Consider the following 17,511-nt stretch of genomic DNA (forward strand, 5'->3'; position numbering starts at 1 on the left):
TTGTAAAATATACATAAAACTGTACAGCCAAAAGGCTCAATTAAAGGAATAAAACATAACAAAAACGTTCACATTTCGCATAAAATGCAAAGGGAAACAATACTTCGGTAGTGACAATTTCATTACATTTTCTTCTGTTATGTTTCGTTCTTTTATTATGTTCATTGCTTTCTTCACGTTCTCCAGAGCGCTCTCCTCCTCGCTGAGCTTTACTGATAACTACTGGTAAAAAAAACAATAAAAAAACACGGCTCTAAGCCACCAAGAAACAAAAGAAAATGAAGAGAGTTTCAATCTCAATAACACGACAAAACGTTTTGATTCGCTAGCTCAGCTAAACTTATTAGCCTCCCCTCCGCATAGGTTGAGTAGAATAGTGTAATATAGGAATAAATTCGCGCAAAGTTTAAGTCACACAGTCAGCTATTTCGTTTGATTTCTTTTGCTATTTTCATTGTTTTGCTCTTTTTGTACCATCATCGCGACGCAATTCGCAAACTTGCCGTCCGCTAACGGCGTTATCTAATGAAGCACAGACACGCGCGTGCTTGTGCTTGTCGTTGTGGCATTTAGAACCGAACATCTATGAACATAGAGAGAAGTAGTGCTTGCTAACCTATGCGCTTGGTGTGTATAAAAACAAACAAACAACATTTCGTCGGAGGCCTGGTGTATGTCTCCAATCCTAAAGCCTACGCGCGCTTTTTAGTCTTACATTACATCCTATCCTATGCTTGGCTAGACACTCTAGACAGCCGCTTCTTTGACGAGGAGAGGAGCTTTGGTTTGCCGCGACATTTCCAAAGTTGTTACTCTCCCTCCCGAAATGTGTTCGTTTTCTCCCTGGCTGTTGTCCAGAGCTTCTTTAATTTTGGCTAGCAAAAAGTACGATGTCTGCTGTTGCGCGTTCCTTTTTTTTGCAGTTTTTTGGCTACTGGCTACATTCTACCGAGATAACATGGTTTCGTGTCTACATTTTTCCCTCGTGCTTTTTCCACTAATCCCATCCCATTCTCTTTACAGACGACATCACGATACACAACGAAACGATATACGGTATTGGCTACGAGGAATAGAGATACACACACACGCACAAACGCACTGATCACTGATTCCAATGACCAATGGGGCTGTGCTGGGTTTGCTTTTCGTTGGATTGAGGAAAGTCAGTAAAAAAACAGAACTCTTTCCTCTTATCGCAAAGGGGGATTTTCTTACTTTAAGGATTCGCTTCTATAACACAGTCAAATGTAACGATAGAATAGGAGGAGAGAAAAGGAAAGAGCGAGCGCCCTGCCAGAAGGCCTCTTTCCTTCCATCGATTGGATAAGAAACGGTCGTTTATTACGATAATCATCGCTAATTCACTACTCTGCAAACCGGAAGGGGGATATACATATCATAACACTAACTAGTTCACACAACAAAGTCACACGACGGACACTAACTCGCTCACTCTCTCTCTCACAGCGGGAAACTATGACCCTGTGTCTACCTTCCGGCTATTACAACATATCTATATCTATGACCATCCACTAAAGGAAGGTGAGCAATGTCTACTAGAGTACGATAACAAATCCGAAACTTCAAAAACAAGAAGAACTAGCTTAACGCTATGTTGTAGACAGCATTTTAAGGAACATTGTCTAATTCTGAGGATCGTTTGGATCATTAAGTTCATCAAACAAGGGCAAGATAGGGCCTACCAGAGGGCAAGAAACTACAGTAAACAAGCACAAAAGGAAGATATCTTTAAATTATAAGGTCAAATAAGAGTTCAATAGTTCTAACCGTCTCTGATACAAACTTTGTCATTGATTCGAACGCTCAATGCAGCATTATCAAATAGGAGTCAAGGAAGGACGTCCTCGCACCGTGTAATCGAGGACTTCCAACGATTCCTTCAGTATAAAATCACTCTCACTCGATGGTTGGCTTAATCGTTTCTATCTCATTAACTTTTTCTCACCACGCGTACGGAGAAAAAGCAGAGAAAACCACGTGAATTGGGAGTGGTAAATTATAAGGAAACGAACAAAAATATATAGGGAAACGTAATTCCGAATCCTCCTGGCTGTGGTTGTTGTCGTTGTATCATTAATTTCGCCTTCCCCTGGAAAGTTTGCGCAAATCGCACTTCGGTATTGAAATTAATACCATAAATCGTGGGATGCGACACAGACCGGATGCGACCGCGAGACGTCGTCACGCCAACACTTCTTCATGGAAGAAATAGGCAAAGCTCCAACAGGCTTCGGTGCGGCGGTGAAACGTGGAGGCACAACGGCACACACGGGGAGGAGGGGTCGTAACAGATGGATAAAATTCACGAAATACAACAACAACCGACCGAACGAAAGGAACAACAAAAAAAGGAAACGCTATCGCTTAATGCTTCCAACCAGTTCTAAACACCAATCGCAAAGGCTGAGGCTGAATGCGACATTAAACGCTGGGTTACAATCATTTCTCGCGCTCCGCTCTCACCCCAACACATTCCACACAACTATCTACTGCCTCGTGCGTTGTTGTGTTGTGTATCGACCCCGTCTTCCGTGTCAACAACTGTTCAGGCGACACGCTGCTGCCGCCGTTGAAATGGTGAAGGCGGAAGTCGGAATAAATTCCCCAACGCCAGCACGGCGGCACGCTTCCCCAGCCCCATCAATAATTCACTGTTCCTAAAGGGGGACGACTCTTTGACGATTGTTTCCCTCCTTCCCGTTCCAACGGGACGTCGATGCCGCCACTGGCAGGAAGAATCCTTACGACACAAGACACGTTGGCGCCTGCCTATTATCGCCAATCGGTGCGACAAGGACGGCTGAGCGCCTTCTACCCACCAGCACACGCCTAATTCCCTGGATGCTCCAGAATAACGTAATCCGGATAGGCACCGTTATTGCTGCAGAACGATCGTGGCCGCTGTTGCTGCTGATGATGATGATGGTGATGGCCGGCCCCATTCGCTCCGAACGTACGCCCCGGACGGCGGGCCCGGTACGCTAGCCGATCCTGCGACTTGGCCCGATGCATCACCATCACCGGAATGCCCGACGGCGATCCGTTGCCGCTGCTGCCGCCACTATTGTTGCGCTGGAATATCGGCAGGGGCGGGAATGCGTTGTTGTTTTCCGGCGGCGACGATGGGACCGCCGCCGCACAGTATCCGAGCGGTTTTGCTCCCGTCGGCACCGCTGCACCGTACTCGCGAATCTGATCGCACTGCGTGGCCGTGCTGGGAAGTCTTCCACTGCTGCCACTACGACCGCCCCGTTCCAGCAGCCCGCCTCCTGCGTGGCCGTTATTGTTCAAGCCGTTGGTGCCACCGGCATTGCCCCCGTTTCCATTGTGCCGGCGAGCGATCCGGTTCAGGTTGGGCGATCGTGTGAGGTAAGCGTTGCTGCTGCAGCTCGCGCTCGATCCCGCATCCGAACCCTTGCGCTGGTAGTGCTGGGGTAGGGGCGGTACCTGTGGTATGGGCGATCCACGGCCATTCCACGAGCCGGGTGTGGTGGGACCGGCCGATCCCGTTCCACCGCCGTTCGATCCGACGACCACACCACTACCGACCAGCGAGTTGCGCTTTTGCGGCGTGGAACTGCCGAGCTGCTGGGCCGACCCGCTCAACAGCAGCAAGCGCCGACCGTCGTCGTCACCGGCCACCATCGCGCCATCCGCTCCAGGTACTGCTCCCCGGTAAGCTCCCGCGGGCCGGCCCAGCACCACATTGTTGAACGGATTGCTGATGCCGAAGTTGGCGGCCCGCGCCTGATACGACGAGGCACTGCGCGGTATGAAGAACGTATCGTCCTCCGGATCGGGCGTCCGACGACCTTGCACACCGCCGCCCTCCCCGTACCTTAGGATGCTCACACTCCCGCTGTTGTTCTTGCGCAGCGGATTATTGTTCAGCAGCGCCGCAGCATGATGATGATCTCGTCCTGCCCCGGCAGTCGTAGCCTTGCTGAAGCTAGCATTCCGGCTCAGTCCGCGTGCCGGCACGGTGGGCGGTGGCGAAGACTCCGAGCTGTCCTGATGCTGCAACAGAATCACGCGCGATCCGCCACTGTTGATGCTGTTGCTGCTGCTCAGCTTCGTCAGCAGGTTGCCGCCCGCAGGCTGGCTGCCCGTACTGTTCTGATGGTGTAGGTGGTGGTGGTGTTGTTGCTGGTGGTTGTTGTTGTGATGGTACCCGCTGCCATGGCTACCGTTGTGCAAACTCTGCGGGCTGCTGTGAAGGTTCGTGAACGTGGATGACGGTGAGGATGAGGATGACAGTAGTGTGTTAGTATTCGAGGGTGAGTGATGGCCGTTACTGCTGCCGGTCGCCGGACCGTGCTGCCCGCTAAGCTTCGCCTTCAGCATGTCGCCGAAGCTGCCGCCACCCGCACCACCGCTACTGCCGCCGACCGTGTTATTGCGCGTTAGTGCCGACCCGGCGGTGGGCGGCGGCTGTGGCACCGGGTGATGATGGTGCGCGGGCAGTGATGATGAGGATGATACGGATGGGTGGTGTTTGCACTGTCCATTGGTGTGATTTGGTGGACGGCCGAACGCAACAACCACACCGCCGGTAGTGGTGGTGTTGTTGCCGTCGCCACCGTCCTCCTTGCCTCCCTCGATACCGCCATTGCTTGTGGCTAGCAGCAGCAGCTTCGCGCTGCTGGCCGCCTGCTTTAGCTGGGTCGAGTTGGCACTGTTGGTGGTCGGTAAACTACTATAGCTCACGTACATGGGATGCACCGCCGTGTGCTGCGGGCTCTTCGCGTCTCCGCCCATAAAATCGACTGCAAGGAAGTAAGGGAGATGACGCGCACCCGGGCCGGGACCGTGGCAGAAGTCGTAACACAGTAGCGGTCACAGTGGACCGGTCGAACACAGTCGGCAAGGTGGCGGATTGAAGTAGTAGAAGTAGTAGTAGTATTGGTAGTAGTTGTTGTTTGAAGAAGTAGAAGTGGTAGTAGAGTAGTGTAGTGAGAGTGTTTTAGGCAGTAGACAGATCCAGTACGAGAATTGTTCGAATTCGGTACCCGATTGAAGGAGAAAACGAAAGAGAAAAGAAATTACAAATTAAGAAATGGCAGAGCAAGATGCAATTAGAGAGGTTTTTGGAGTGACATTGTGGAAACAAACGAATGGGACCGGCGTATAACAATGGATGATACAAATGAGAGAGGGTTGCCGACAGACACACATAGAAAACGAAACGATTTAAACAAAACGGTTGGAAGAAGAGGAACGGAGCTTTTGTTCGATCAAGCTGTTTGAGCTGTGTCTGAAGAGACGGATGAGTATGGATCACAAGTAAGGCGAAAAACATAAAAATATCGTAAAAACTTTAATTAGACCTTTCGTTCACGTAATTTGCATTTTAAATGTGGCAGATTACATTCAATCTAAACCTCACAACAACGAAACTATAGATGACATATGAATCGTGCACGTGCAAATGAAAGGAAACGATGCAAATATGTGTTTCGCATAGGGATATGGAAAGGGACGGCGAGATGACAAAATTTACACCAAACGCGCGACGAGTTGAGCAACAAAGCTTAGAAAACGCATCAACAAAAATAGGGTTACTCTGGTACACACTTTCGATTGTGCTCAAACAAAGGGGAAACAATATTTGACATTATTTACAGAAGTTGTTAAATTTTCAAATTAGTTTAGCTGTACATTCGCGGCGAATAGAATTAATTACCATGAAGGTTACTTTTTCTTTTTCGTTATTAGCATTCTGGTTCTGTTCTGCACAGCGCTTTAGCATGTTGAATAGGCGTCTTAGGCGTCTGTATCACACGAGCATAACCTTATCACGTAACAAATTACGTTACATTTAGTGTTGTGCTTCTTTCGTTGAGATTCATTCATACAAATCCTCAATAATCAATGATTCGAATCGCGAATCGTTTAATTGAACTTCGATTCGAATTCATTGAACTTCAAAGATTCATGAATTCATAAATATTCATGTTTATTCAAAAATGCATGCAGATACAGATACACATACAGATTTTGTAGATGAATCTCGGAAATACATACATCTTCAGAAATCTATGATTTTCAAGATATTGAATTATCTCAAAATATGTATGAATCTCCTAAGATTAAACTAAACAGATTCATGAATTCCTACAGCTGTTATAGGGTTTCCCAAGGTTTTTGAATCCCATATTTGTTTTAGTGTGTTCCCACGATTTATTTGACGTTTTCCAGATTTTTTTGTTTTGTTCAATTGTATTGATGTCTGATAATAAATTGTGGGAACGAACTAAAAATCTATGGGAAATGATGAATAAAAATTACAGGAACCAACCAATAAATCGTGGGAAACCCTGTATCATGAATCTATAGTTTTTATGAATCATACATAAGATCCAAAGATTCTTGAATTTCATGAAGATCTTCAGAAATTTATGGATCCTAAGAAATCATCAATGAATCTTTGGAGATCGATGAATTTCAAAGTATGAGCATCATATTCATTCATTCAATTCAAAGATTCAATCTGATTCATGAATATGAGATACCCATTTCTAGTTACTTTACGTTACGATATGTCGTTAACCCCAGAATAAGTAACCTTCTGATACTCAAATATATCAAAAATAATAATATCACCCTCCATATATTTTTAACGTCAATCCATAACAAACAACATTTTTCATATTTCCAACATTATTTTTACTGTCTTGTCACTAAAATCTATTAAACAACGCTGTTAAGCGTTATGGAATAGTTAACATTTCCACAGAAATTCCACATCCCAAGATTTACTTTATGGCTCCCATGCAGTAGCGGCAATCAGTACCGTTCAAACACGTACCGATTTCACCTGAACCCAACCCAACCAGCCTTAATAATTATCATCAATAATGTATGATGCTTATCGATGATATCAATGCCACATTCTTGATGAATATTGTATTTGACGGGTTCTCCTCTGACGCCCACCGTTTTCAACGACCGCGCTATAAGTAGACGAGAGAGCTATGTTTCTCAAAGAACCTTCATGAAATGATACAAGAGAGAGAGATAGAGAGCGAGATAGAAAGAAGCATTAACACCGTTTATGTAGGGATCTGCATTAACGCACGCATAGCAATATGCTTTTAATAATGATTTTAGCAGATTTTTTATCATCAACCAGAGGAATGTGACCGCGACAGCCTAACAGGATTCAAACACTTTGCCCTACGGGTGAAGTACGACATTGTTGCAACAATGATCCTCTTCCCCTTTACCACGTGGTGCTTTAGTTGCACCAATAGAACGATTATAAATTGTTCCGTCTCGTGCGCATGAAAATTTAAATATCTTGCAAACACGTTGCTCCTCTCTCTCTCTCTCTTCGCCGTATGCATCATCATCGGTTCGATTTTGTGAATGCTTTTTCCTACCTTGCTGCATTATGCTAGCTTTGCAGCACGTGCGGCACACCACCCGGGGAACGGGTTGTATGATGCGGCCTTCAATTATTAATCGTTATTGGCGTCGACTTCCGCGCGCTAGGATCATGCTGCTGCTCGCTTGCTTGCTCGCCTTTGTATCGTGCCGGGCACAGCACGGAACATGCCCACGGCACAGGACTCCCGTGTGCGCCCGACGAGCCTTCTTTTTACGGTACAACGGATGAACGGATTTGATCAATTTTTGGCTCGAAATTGATTTTCAACACGAAAACCATCCACCTTCAATAATCGTATCCACCGGCGAAGAGTAGGTTATAAAAATAAGGCTACACACACACACAGAAAGAGAGATAAGATGCCAGGGAAGAATAAAACGCGCGAGAACAAGGTCCTCCTGGATGGTGTAAAAGCCGGTCCAAGGCCGGCCCAAATAAAAAAGGAGTTAGACAACCAGCGAACGCGGAAATGCGGTGATTGTGGCAATACACAGCCCACATCTGAAGCAAAGGAACTGCTGCTGTGTGGCTGTAGTGAGCAGCGAAGAATGCAAATCATTCACTTTAATCCTCCAGCCAGGCTCCCGGGGGTCGTCTTCCGGGAAGGAACCACTCTCCCAAAGGCGGGAGGATTTGGTAGGATGAGCAAGAAAAGCCACAGCCGATTGCCTTTTCCGGTTGCCCTAAGTGGGTAGCCGCGGTGCGAGGCGGCGCTCCCGAACGATTTTGGGTACGAGATTACCATCCTGCCTTCTGGTGAGTGGGCTAAGGCCAATAAAACGTGAGGAACGCTCCATAGAATGTGATAATTTCAATCTCGAAACGCATAGATCAGCTAAAGGTTAACACACACACAAAAGAGGATTTTGATGCGTTCCACCAGGAGCAGGAAGTGGATTTGAATGGATTCACCCAACAATAACAGTACAAACACTGTGTGTGTGTGTCTGTGTTTGTTAATCGTTTCGGAACATTCAATCGATCTAAATAGATTCCTGAATAAATATTTTACTTTTTGGGTTTACGCACGCAAGAGAAGATAACCCTGAAGAGGAGTTCTCTTAAGTGAGTACAAAGAACATAAAATCGAAAAACAAATACTGAAAATAAGAAAAAAATATAGCCTGAAGCATAAAACTAACCGCGTTTTAAATAAAGCCAACATCATGTGTCCTCTGAAACGTCCCGTTTTGAAACTAGAACAAGAAAACAAACACCCAAACTAAACCAAACTAAAAGTCATCCCGAAAGCCTACAACAATAAAAGAAAAGCTCCAAACCAAAGTAGAACCTTTTGTTGACGTCATCCCCGACATCAACTCCAGTCCCCTCCGGGGGGCGCTGGGTGCGAAAGTCAATCATACTGTAGGGATTCAGATGGGATCGGCCTGTGTCTGACTGTGACTGTGTGAAGCTCCCATAATACAAACCCAACTGGCACACTTCCAGCGGGCCTCGACGGACACTGCCACCCACTTCCATCATCACTCGAAACAAAACTAGAACGCAGATAGCGTGTGGCTGGGGACTGTGGGACAACTTTTCGCAGGATTACGTGCACATTTTTACGCCGGCAGAATGTCACGTTTCCGGGTCACGGTGTGCAAAAACTGCAAGTGCTAGCTAGAGTAGTGTCACACTTGGTGCGTCCTTTGACCCGCACCAGCACCGGCGTTGGGTCGTCGGATGGAACTTAAAACACCCGGACTAACTTTATCGCAGAGTCGTGTGAAAGTAGGGTTTGCGTTATTGTTGAGCCGAAATTGCTGTGGGGCATAAGACTTTTCCAGATTATACGAGAAGTGTAAGGCATTAAGATATAGAACAGATAATTGCAGGTGACTTCCAAATTTGACGTTTATTTCTTATCCATTTCACACGCTCAAAGGTAAACACGTTAAACAGTACTATTACTACGTATACTGCGCGTAAAAAATCAATAAAAATGCAATTACCTCTTTACCAAACGGCGTTTCATCTAAAATTCCAACCAGAAATAAGTACACGCACAGCAAACAAAGCCTCCTTAAGCATGCAAGAGGACGAAGAACGACGATGACGCAGAAAATATAAAAATAGCACCAACCTCGGTGGTTTCTTCTTTTACCGGAGTGTGAATTCCCATCCCAGGGTATCTTACAAACACTATACAGGCACCGTCCATTGGCAAGCCTTTCCCACTACAAAGAAGGCCGCTGCCAAGACATTTGCTGTTCCGTTTCCTTCCCATCAGTGGATACACACATTGCAATACGATCGCTGACCTCACCGGCATGCACTTGGACGACTCATGAATGGGTCCAGAATCCAAACTATTTTCTACCGGCTCGCCTATTGCGAAACGGGCGGAAAGTGCAATATCGGAAAATTTAATCTACATTTATGATGTCGCATCGTTGCGTACCGTACTGCTTGCTGTGCGTACCTTCATGAATGGTTGTTTGCCCGGGTGTGTGTGTCAACGATAAGATGCAACGAGAAGCGTTTTTTTGTTATCATCTGCACACTTCAACCTTCATACTTCAAGGGAAATGAAGGCAATCGTGTGGGCTGAGCATGTAGAAGAGGATGCAAACAAGTCAAAGTGATCACTCTTGTCGTCAGCTGCAATGTTGACACTTATGAACAGCCGTTTGTTCTTGAAAAGTGTCTTAAGTAGAGTTTCTATGAAGCAAAACGGTACAAGAACTTCAAAAAAGTTTGTTGTTGAGTCCCTGTAAATCGGTCTAATGAATTCGAATTTATATTTTAAGAAGAATTTTTTAAGAAATTCCCATCGCATCCACTACAGACACTTATCAACCATACATACCATGACCTACACCAAAGCGTCAAAATTGGATAAAGTTTTGATCCCCTTCAAAAAAGTGGCCCAGAAAAAATAGCTTACACGTTACACACACTACACAGCCAATTTCGTTCCATATTTCGTTCAAGCTGCTCCCAACAAAAACGCATTATTCCAATCACCAGCACACGCTTCACGATATGCACGCGCCCTATCCCCGACCTCCTGATCAGGCTTGGCTGGGCAAAGATGCATCTTTTCTGCAGCGTCTCTACAAAACAATGGCGCTCGTTGCGCACCCCGGACGTTACGAGGCTAACGTGCGCGTAACTAGAATAATTTTCGTCCACTTCCGCGACGAACTTCCCAGCTAGCCGTTTGCGAATGCATGTACACTCCCGTCTACCAGTAAGATAGAGGCCCGGTAATAGTAATTTGTTTCTCACTTCCCGTTGTAACGGAGCATGCAGCACAACAGCATTGTTCTCGCAGTCGCAACAAAAGGGTGGCGGCGGCAGCGCTACCATGCGAACAAAGACCAGTGCACCAATCAACTCCTCCACGCGGTCGCCGTGTCGTCCACGGAGGAATAGATGGTGTGTTTTAACGATCACACACTATTATCACGGCCTGCCAACCAACCAAATGATCCACTTGAGATATGATACGACACACAGCGCAGAAGATTGAAGGTGATGTACACAACCACCCACTTACACTTTCCGCCTCGTAAAGCTGTCCGGCTGACATCACACATCATTACGTTAACCTGAAACATTCGTACCTTGAACCGTGTGTAGGAAGACGTAGCACGCTTTACTGCACCAAGGCAGATAACACGTTGCACGCGGCTAATGAAAGTTCCAATTTAAAAATGACACATCGCTACGAGCTCCAACAAATGCTGCTCAAAATACCAAGTCTAATTACAATCTACTGACCCAATTCCGTTCTCAGCCTCTGCAGAACATTTCTGCGCGACACTATCCCTCTATTCTACGATCAAATACATCTTCTACTCACAAGCTACTTGGAGGCTTAGATTTAGATTATTTCATTAAGCTCACAAGGACACAGGCAAAGCGTAGGGCGCGCGCGACACATTTACTAGTTACGGCTGCAAATAAGAACCAGAAACCCCCTGCTCTGCCCGCCCAACAGAAATAACCCACTCCTACGGCGTCCGACCCAATAATTTCTACCGATAGCTGCTCAGAATGCTTTCCCTTGGTGAGTAATTACTTTCCCGAACGGATTAGATACGAATTAGGGAACGCACAACAAAGCGTCAAGTTACATGCCGCTGTTGCTGCTGTTGCTGTTGCTCGCACAAGCGAATGATCAAGTTAAGGTGGGATTGGTACGATAGGAAGTAAGAACAGATGATAGAATGTTAGTGATATATGAGTGATGAGTGAGCCTAACACAAGTGTCGAGTTAGTAAGAGGGAGAAAAGCAGGCGGTATATAAGTACTTCACTGCTTTAGCTAACTGCTTCCATGGTGTTGAGGGAGACATTTTGGGTTAAAGTACAGCTAATTTTGGAGAAAATTGGGCAAACTAGGCAATCGATTCGATGCCCACAAAATCATTACATTAAACGCAACAAGGACGACGCAACACGGCAAAGGATCAACATGAGGGGGGAGGAGAGGTAAGGAAACGGGGGATACAATGGACAGATGGATTGAAAGCACCTAACCCGGGGGCCCATACTTACAGCTGTCATCCTCGTCTAGAAACGTCTGTCCAAGGCAGATTGCTCCAAAGATTCCAAAAACCTAAAACAAACAGACAGACAGAAAGACGCACGTTAATGTGAGTAGCCTAAGAGCAAAGATAACTACAGGAAGGACTTTCGATTACTTACTGCTAGTGCGCAGTGGATGCCCGATTGTACCACTTCCACGATGTGATACTCCAGCAGGCAACCGTCGACCCGTTCCGGTCGCACCGGCCGGTAAGGATCCTCCGATGTGATATTGGTGGGGTAGGTGGGTCGGCAACCGTAGCCATTCTCCTCGAACCAGGACACGCTGCCCGTTCCCAAATTCAATAAATCACTATCCTGTTGGTTTCAAAATAATGAAGCAACAAAAATGCAAAAATTTCGGTTAATTCGTTAGGCATAGGCATATTGGAAGGAATAAAAATCCTTTTTTGCAGAATACATTCAGAATCAGGTTCAGAATACATTATAAGGAGTTCACAAAGAGATGTCTAGATTGAAGAGATTATTCTTTGAAATATTGTCTCGATTACTTTTCGTTGCTCTGTAGTAAACGCCTCTTCCGGTAAAGAACATTATGATCCAAAGCTACACTTCAGAGTACCAGATTAGGTACATAAAGAACACGCCAATAAACCTAAGCAATGCCTTCCTTCCTAATGTGAGAATTTATTGCAACGCACAAGAAAGCTTCTGTTGCAACATGTAGAGCTTATAGCTAACAAAGTATCCTTTCTTCCGAATATCTGCTAGGAAGCGCTCCAACTCTCTGACCGTAAACAGCCCAAGCAACCAAGCGCATTCTTCTTCTTTGTGACCTTTAGGATACACCAAGTTCCAAGGTCAACGTTCATTCCCATCTTCCCGCTGATGGGCTTTGATCCCACAAATAATTCCATCTCAACCATCTTCCAGCGAAAGCAAACTTCTTCGACGTGAAACAGCTTTTGATTGACGATGGCAGTGGGTGTCGTAAAGATTTCCGAACTGCTCGGCGTACATAAAACTGAGTAGAGGTATGGCAATCAAACAACGGCAGACATTAACGCTGCTGCTTGGGACCACCACAGGGACCGACGGGGTAGAGCACTGAAAGCACTGAAAAAGTTTTGTTGAAATAACTTTGGTCGATTTACGCGGCTAAAAATAAAGCAAAATGTCGTTCACAGGAGTGTTATCGTTAGAGGAGGCTATTAAGGATTGATTTAAGCTTAAACGATTAGCGAGTTAATGAGCTTAGTAAATTCGCTCAACACTCAGTCCAGTGTACTGACTTTGAAGGAGCATATCTCTGAAGTTCTTAAGAAAGTACCTGAGAAGTGTGGATTTGAATCAAATAAATAAATTAATACTATATAAAACACTTACAACAGTTCCTTAATCCGACGAAACAGTCCATCTAACAGTCCGTATTGTTAAATGCAGAACATTATCAAACCACTAAATGGAGCTAGCCACACAGTAGGACCAGAAACATTTCCGTCCAAAACCCCAGTTCGAAAGTGAACCGTTGCGTGTAACCTATTTCCAAAACATTCAATGCCAATCGTCAAAGGCAATCGTCAAATTAGATCAGCTCCAAAGCGCTCCTCCCCACGAAACCCCTACTCTCCCATGGTCCACAAACACACCAACACACAAACTAATGCTTTTCTATTTTCCAAAAATTCAATTTCGATTCGAATGGCCTGCCACAACATGCAACCGAACCGAAATGAAGCGAACTATTACGGTGAAAACCCCCATTCCAGGAGCTACACAACAACAGGGCAACAAATCTACTGCACAAACGGGGTACTCCGCGCGCGCGCTCGTCCATGTTCTCACCCCGTTTATCATTCATCTCTAACTATTACAGCATGTTTTGCGGCGGGTCGACAACACACCTCAGACAGAGCGGCGTCTGCAGTAAAGTTTTCACCAGCTCCCAATGTGGAGAATGAAGGAATTTTTCAAGCAAGAAAAAAGGACTCGAAGGAATGGACTCCTCTCATTCGGGAGGAGAGCATTGAAGAGCATGAGCGAAGGATCGGTGAAACACATTGCCCCACGTCTGTGACGTAACGTATTTTACGACCATCTGAGTGCTACACCATGCTATCAATGCCCGACTGGCGGTGAAAAAAAAGGACACCCAACGTGAAGGACACCAACTGACTGGCTCGGTCTAAGCACGGATTCGTACCAGCCCGTCTCAGTTGTCCCTTGGGACTGTGTGTGTGTGTGTCTGAGTTTGCCGGTTATTTCTCCGCATTCCATGCCTTTTACAGTGCTTTGCGCTGTCTCGCTCTCTCGCTCTCTCTCTCTCACTTACTTCAACTCCCCCAAAAAAGCACCGTCTGGGTTAACTGGCTGGCACGTGAAGGACCTGAAACTAACTACAGTGTCCGGGTCAAGGTCATTGGAATTCCGCAATGCCACCGTGCTTCACTGGCCATCACTTTCTCTCTTTCGCCGTTTGTCAATGATTGCCATCGCCTCTCACTCAAGCACACCCAGCGGGTGTGCGCGCTTCGAGCTTCTGACGTCATGGCGATATGCAGCAACTACTCCGAACCCACAGGGTGGTTGGTTGCTTTACTGCGCTAATGGGATACATTCTGTCCCGAAATGGTTAGGTTTCGGTGGTTTTCAGGTTCTGCTGTTTACAAGCTTTCGCTGCAAACACACAACAATCACACACATACACACAAAGAGCGATGAATTCCAATTATGGAAAGTTGCATCAATGGATGGACCTTGCTTGGGTTTGGACGTCCCGGCCCGGCGTGTTTGCAGAGCCCGTTGAAGAAGCACTGGAAATTGAACCTGGTCATGCAAGCCGGCTAAAGCCATCACATTTCGCTCGATCGATTCTCCGCTGTGTGCGTCCCGAAACAGCGGTCGATATATACACGATTGCAGGTAAGCGATACGAACGTATACGAAAGTACCTTGCATACAACACATCTTCTTGAGCCATTATAATGAAGCCTCTAATGGACAGTATTATGGTGAAAGCCTCGAGACCTACGGCCTTTAGCTTAATCCGTTGACGGTTCACATCGGCCACACTGGTCTGTGCTCTCATGTGTATTCCGGCGTTCGAAGATTTCCGCATCTTGGCACGGTTCCAAATAAACAACGAACCGAACCGTATACAAAAAGGACTCCCTTGGTATATCTCAACACAATGCAAATCCAGTTGTTTGCCGTTGTGCCACACATGGAGTGGCTGTGGTGGTCGTCGAGATAGAAGTACACGATGTTTGTCCACAAATAGTATAACAATGCACCCAGGCAACAACAACAGACACTGCCGCGAAAGTGTACATCTCAGGCAGCATAAAAATGTTGACCGTCTAGACAAGATTTTAAGCGCCCGATTTCCACCAACTACTGCACAGAGCGTGATGATAACGTTTATCGGCTAATGAGATTACTGCATAACCATTAGAGCATCCCCGATCCAATCGATGCCAAATAGTTATCCGGAAGGGGTGGTAGACAACGACCAGGCAAGGCAAGCAAAAACTGAATCGTTCGTTCGTTCGAAAGCGACTCGTGTAAGTTCAACTACAACGCCGACAAAGAGAAAAACACACAGGCACACCAGGCTGTGTGGGCAAAAAGTTTACTTATTGGAAAAGTCCAGCACTTGATGCCTTCGTTTTTCTTTTCTTTGTTGCTTTTCTCTCATTTCCGATCAACACCGATCGATCCTCCGGGGGGCGCCTAACATCCGGGAGACAAACTTTGGACGAATGGTTAAGTTTTGTTTGCGACACCATTTTGCTCTGCCGCTCGCTCTGTTAATGAAGAGTTCTAATTACCGCACAGCGGAGTCACAGTCTATGGTGAAACTTTGATTACTTTCGGCTCCAAGTGTATAGGGATGGAAACTGAAATAGTTCTATCTATTTAGGTCACAGCACATGTCATTCGTTTCATAACCCTTTTCCTTTTTTTTACGAACTGTTCCATAAGCAAATGAATGCTTCATTAGCGTCTAAGTAGTATTAGAAGCAAAACAAAAGTTAAACATTATAAGTTATAACACAATTGGAAGGTCCAACAATCATGTTCTTGGAAGTGACTAACCCAGAGAGCCATTATTAAGCTCTATGTAAGAGCGATAGATAATTCAGATGGATTTTTTTTATAGATTTTAGATTTAAAGTAACGAAGAATACTAGTAACTTAACATAGTAGACAGATAAGGTAGTATTTCTAGTTACTACGCTTAATGACTAACGAATAGTTTTACTGATAAACATATTCACAACACTTACCCTATCTAAAATTCCTATATTTAGATAAAAGCATATTAGGAAGATGTTCCATCCTAACCACAGCAAACTCCACACGGTATACTGAAAAGAGAAACAAAAATAGTAAACATGTTTAACAAAAAATCCTTGTAAACTATTTTAAAAGCGTCATTTACACCTCACGCACATAACATTAATTCCCAACCGTACGAACCAACCGATCATTGAACTAAAAAACCCTCATTTTACGACATTTGATACAGCCATTAAAGTGGTTCGCAGTGTCAAAAAGTCAACGAGATGAACCAAAGCAAACAATACACAAAAAAAAACACCTCCAAACTAAAGAAAGTAACGCCATCCCATTGTCAACGGGGTACATCTTCGTCAGCCGGCCGCGTCCGGGCTGTCGTCGCCGTTGTCATGGAGCTATTAAGTGCTTGTGTTCGGAGAGCATTGTGTGTCACGCGCGTTCCGTTTATGGGACGGGGGACACAGCGGGGTTTGAGTGAGGAAAATTTAATCCCACAAGCCGACGCCAAAAGCCACACTGGTGACACATTTTCACGTGCTTTTCATAGGTTCCGGTGTCTGCGGGCGAGCGGCGCACGGTGACGGAAACAGGGGAGAAAAGGGTTTTTTCGACAAGACTGAAGCCGGCAGCTGACTCTGTCATGCTCGAAGGGGTAGTATCGTTGCGGTCATTGCCGTGTCGTCATTAGTACCAAGTGTGTTTCCTCCCCTTTTCTTCGTTCTTTGTTCTTACAGGAACAAGGCTTACAACAAGCAGCGGGAAATTTGAGAAAAACTTGAGCAACAAAAAACCCCTCGTTGCTCGTAATGAGTTTAACCCTGCAGAGTGGATTTATTGTTTGGGAGAAAATTTAAAAATTAGGAAGCATTTATTTGTTTCAACTTTATTTTTAATTTTAATATTTTCAATATATTTTCTTTTACTATTAAGAAATTCTTCTTTGTTTGTCAAAATTCTCCCAAGAAATCGCCCCACCTTCCCCCGATTCTACTTCCAAAAGGGTTAAGAATGCTAAGCTCGTCTGCAAAAGGTTAAGAAGCGGGTGCAGCGTACCGTAACCGATGCCGCGGATTACAGGTTCTGCTGTGCTTCACTGTGACAGGCATTCTCCCCTTTTCTTTCTTTACGACCCTTGCAACACACAATCACCTTTGGAATGGTTTACGATGGGAAGCAAAATATCCCACACCCGGAATTCCCTCCATTACGCAGGGGTGGGGTTCGTCGTCGTGGTCGTGCCTTCACAAGTAACCAAATTACGTCCTCCCGCAGCAGCGGCGATGGATGCAATCGCGC

At 45.6% G+C, this 17,511-nt stretch overlaps 1 protein-coding gene across 4 annotated transcripts in view; it reads right to left on the reverse strand.

The window, feature by feature from the left end:
- LOC120952124 (sodium/potassium-transporting ATPase subunit beta-1-interacting protein) overlaps positions 1-17,511 on the reverse strand; it is a 56,037-nt gene that overhangs the window by 3,751 nt on the left and 34,775 nt on the right. For 2 of the 4 annotated variants that reach the window (XM_040371283.2, XM_049607452.1), the window contains exons 4-7: positions 16,203-16,283; positions 12,073-12,270; positions 11,923-11,983; positions 4,736-4,790 (exon numbers count right to left, since the gene is read on the reverse strand). In XM_040371283.2, coding sequence (XP_040227217.1) covers positions 4,736-4,790; positions 11,923-11,983; positions 12,073-12,270; positions 16,203-16,283 — 395 coding nt within the window. Of the gene's footprint in view, positions 1-111; positions 4,791-11,922; positions 11,984-12,072; positions 12,271-16,202; positions 16,284-17,511 lie in introns of those variants that run through there. The other 2 variants (XM_040371281.2, XM_040371282.2) reach the window with 2 other exon arrangements.

This window comes from Anopheles coluzzii, chromosome 2 (genome assembly GCF_943734685.1).
Source record: "Anopheles coluzzii chromosome 2, AcolN3, whole genome shotgun sequence".
NCBI lineage: Eukaryota > Metazoa > Arthropoda > Insecta > Diptera > Culicidae > Anopheles > Anopheles coluzzii.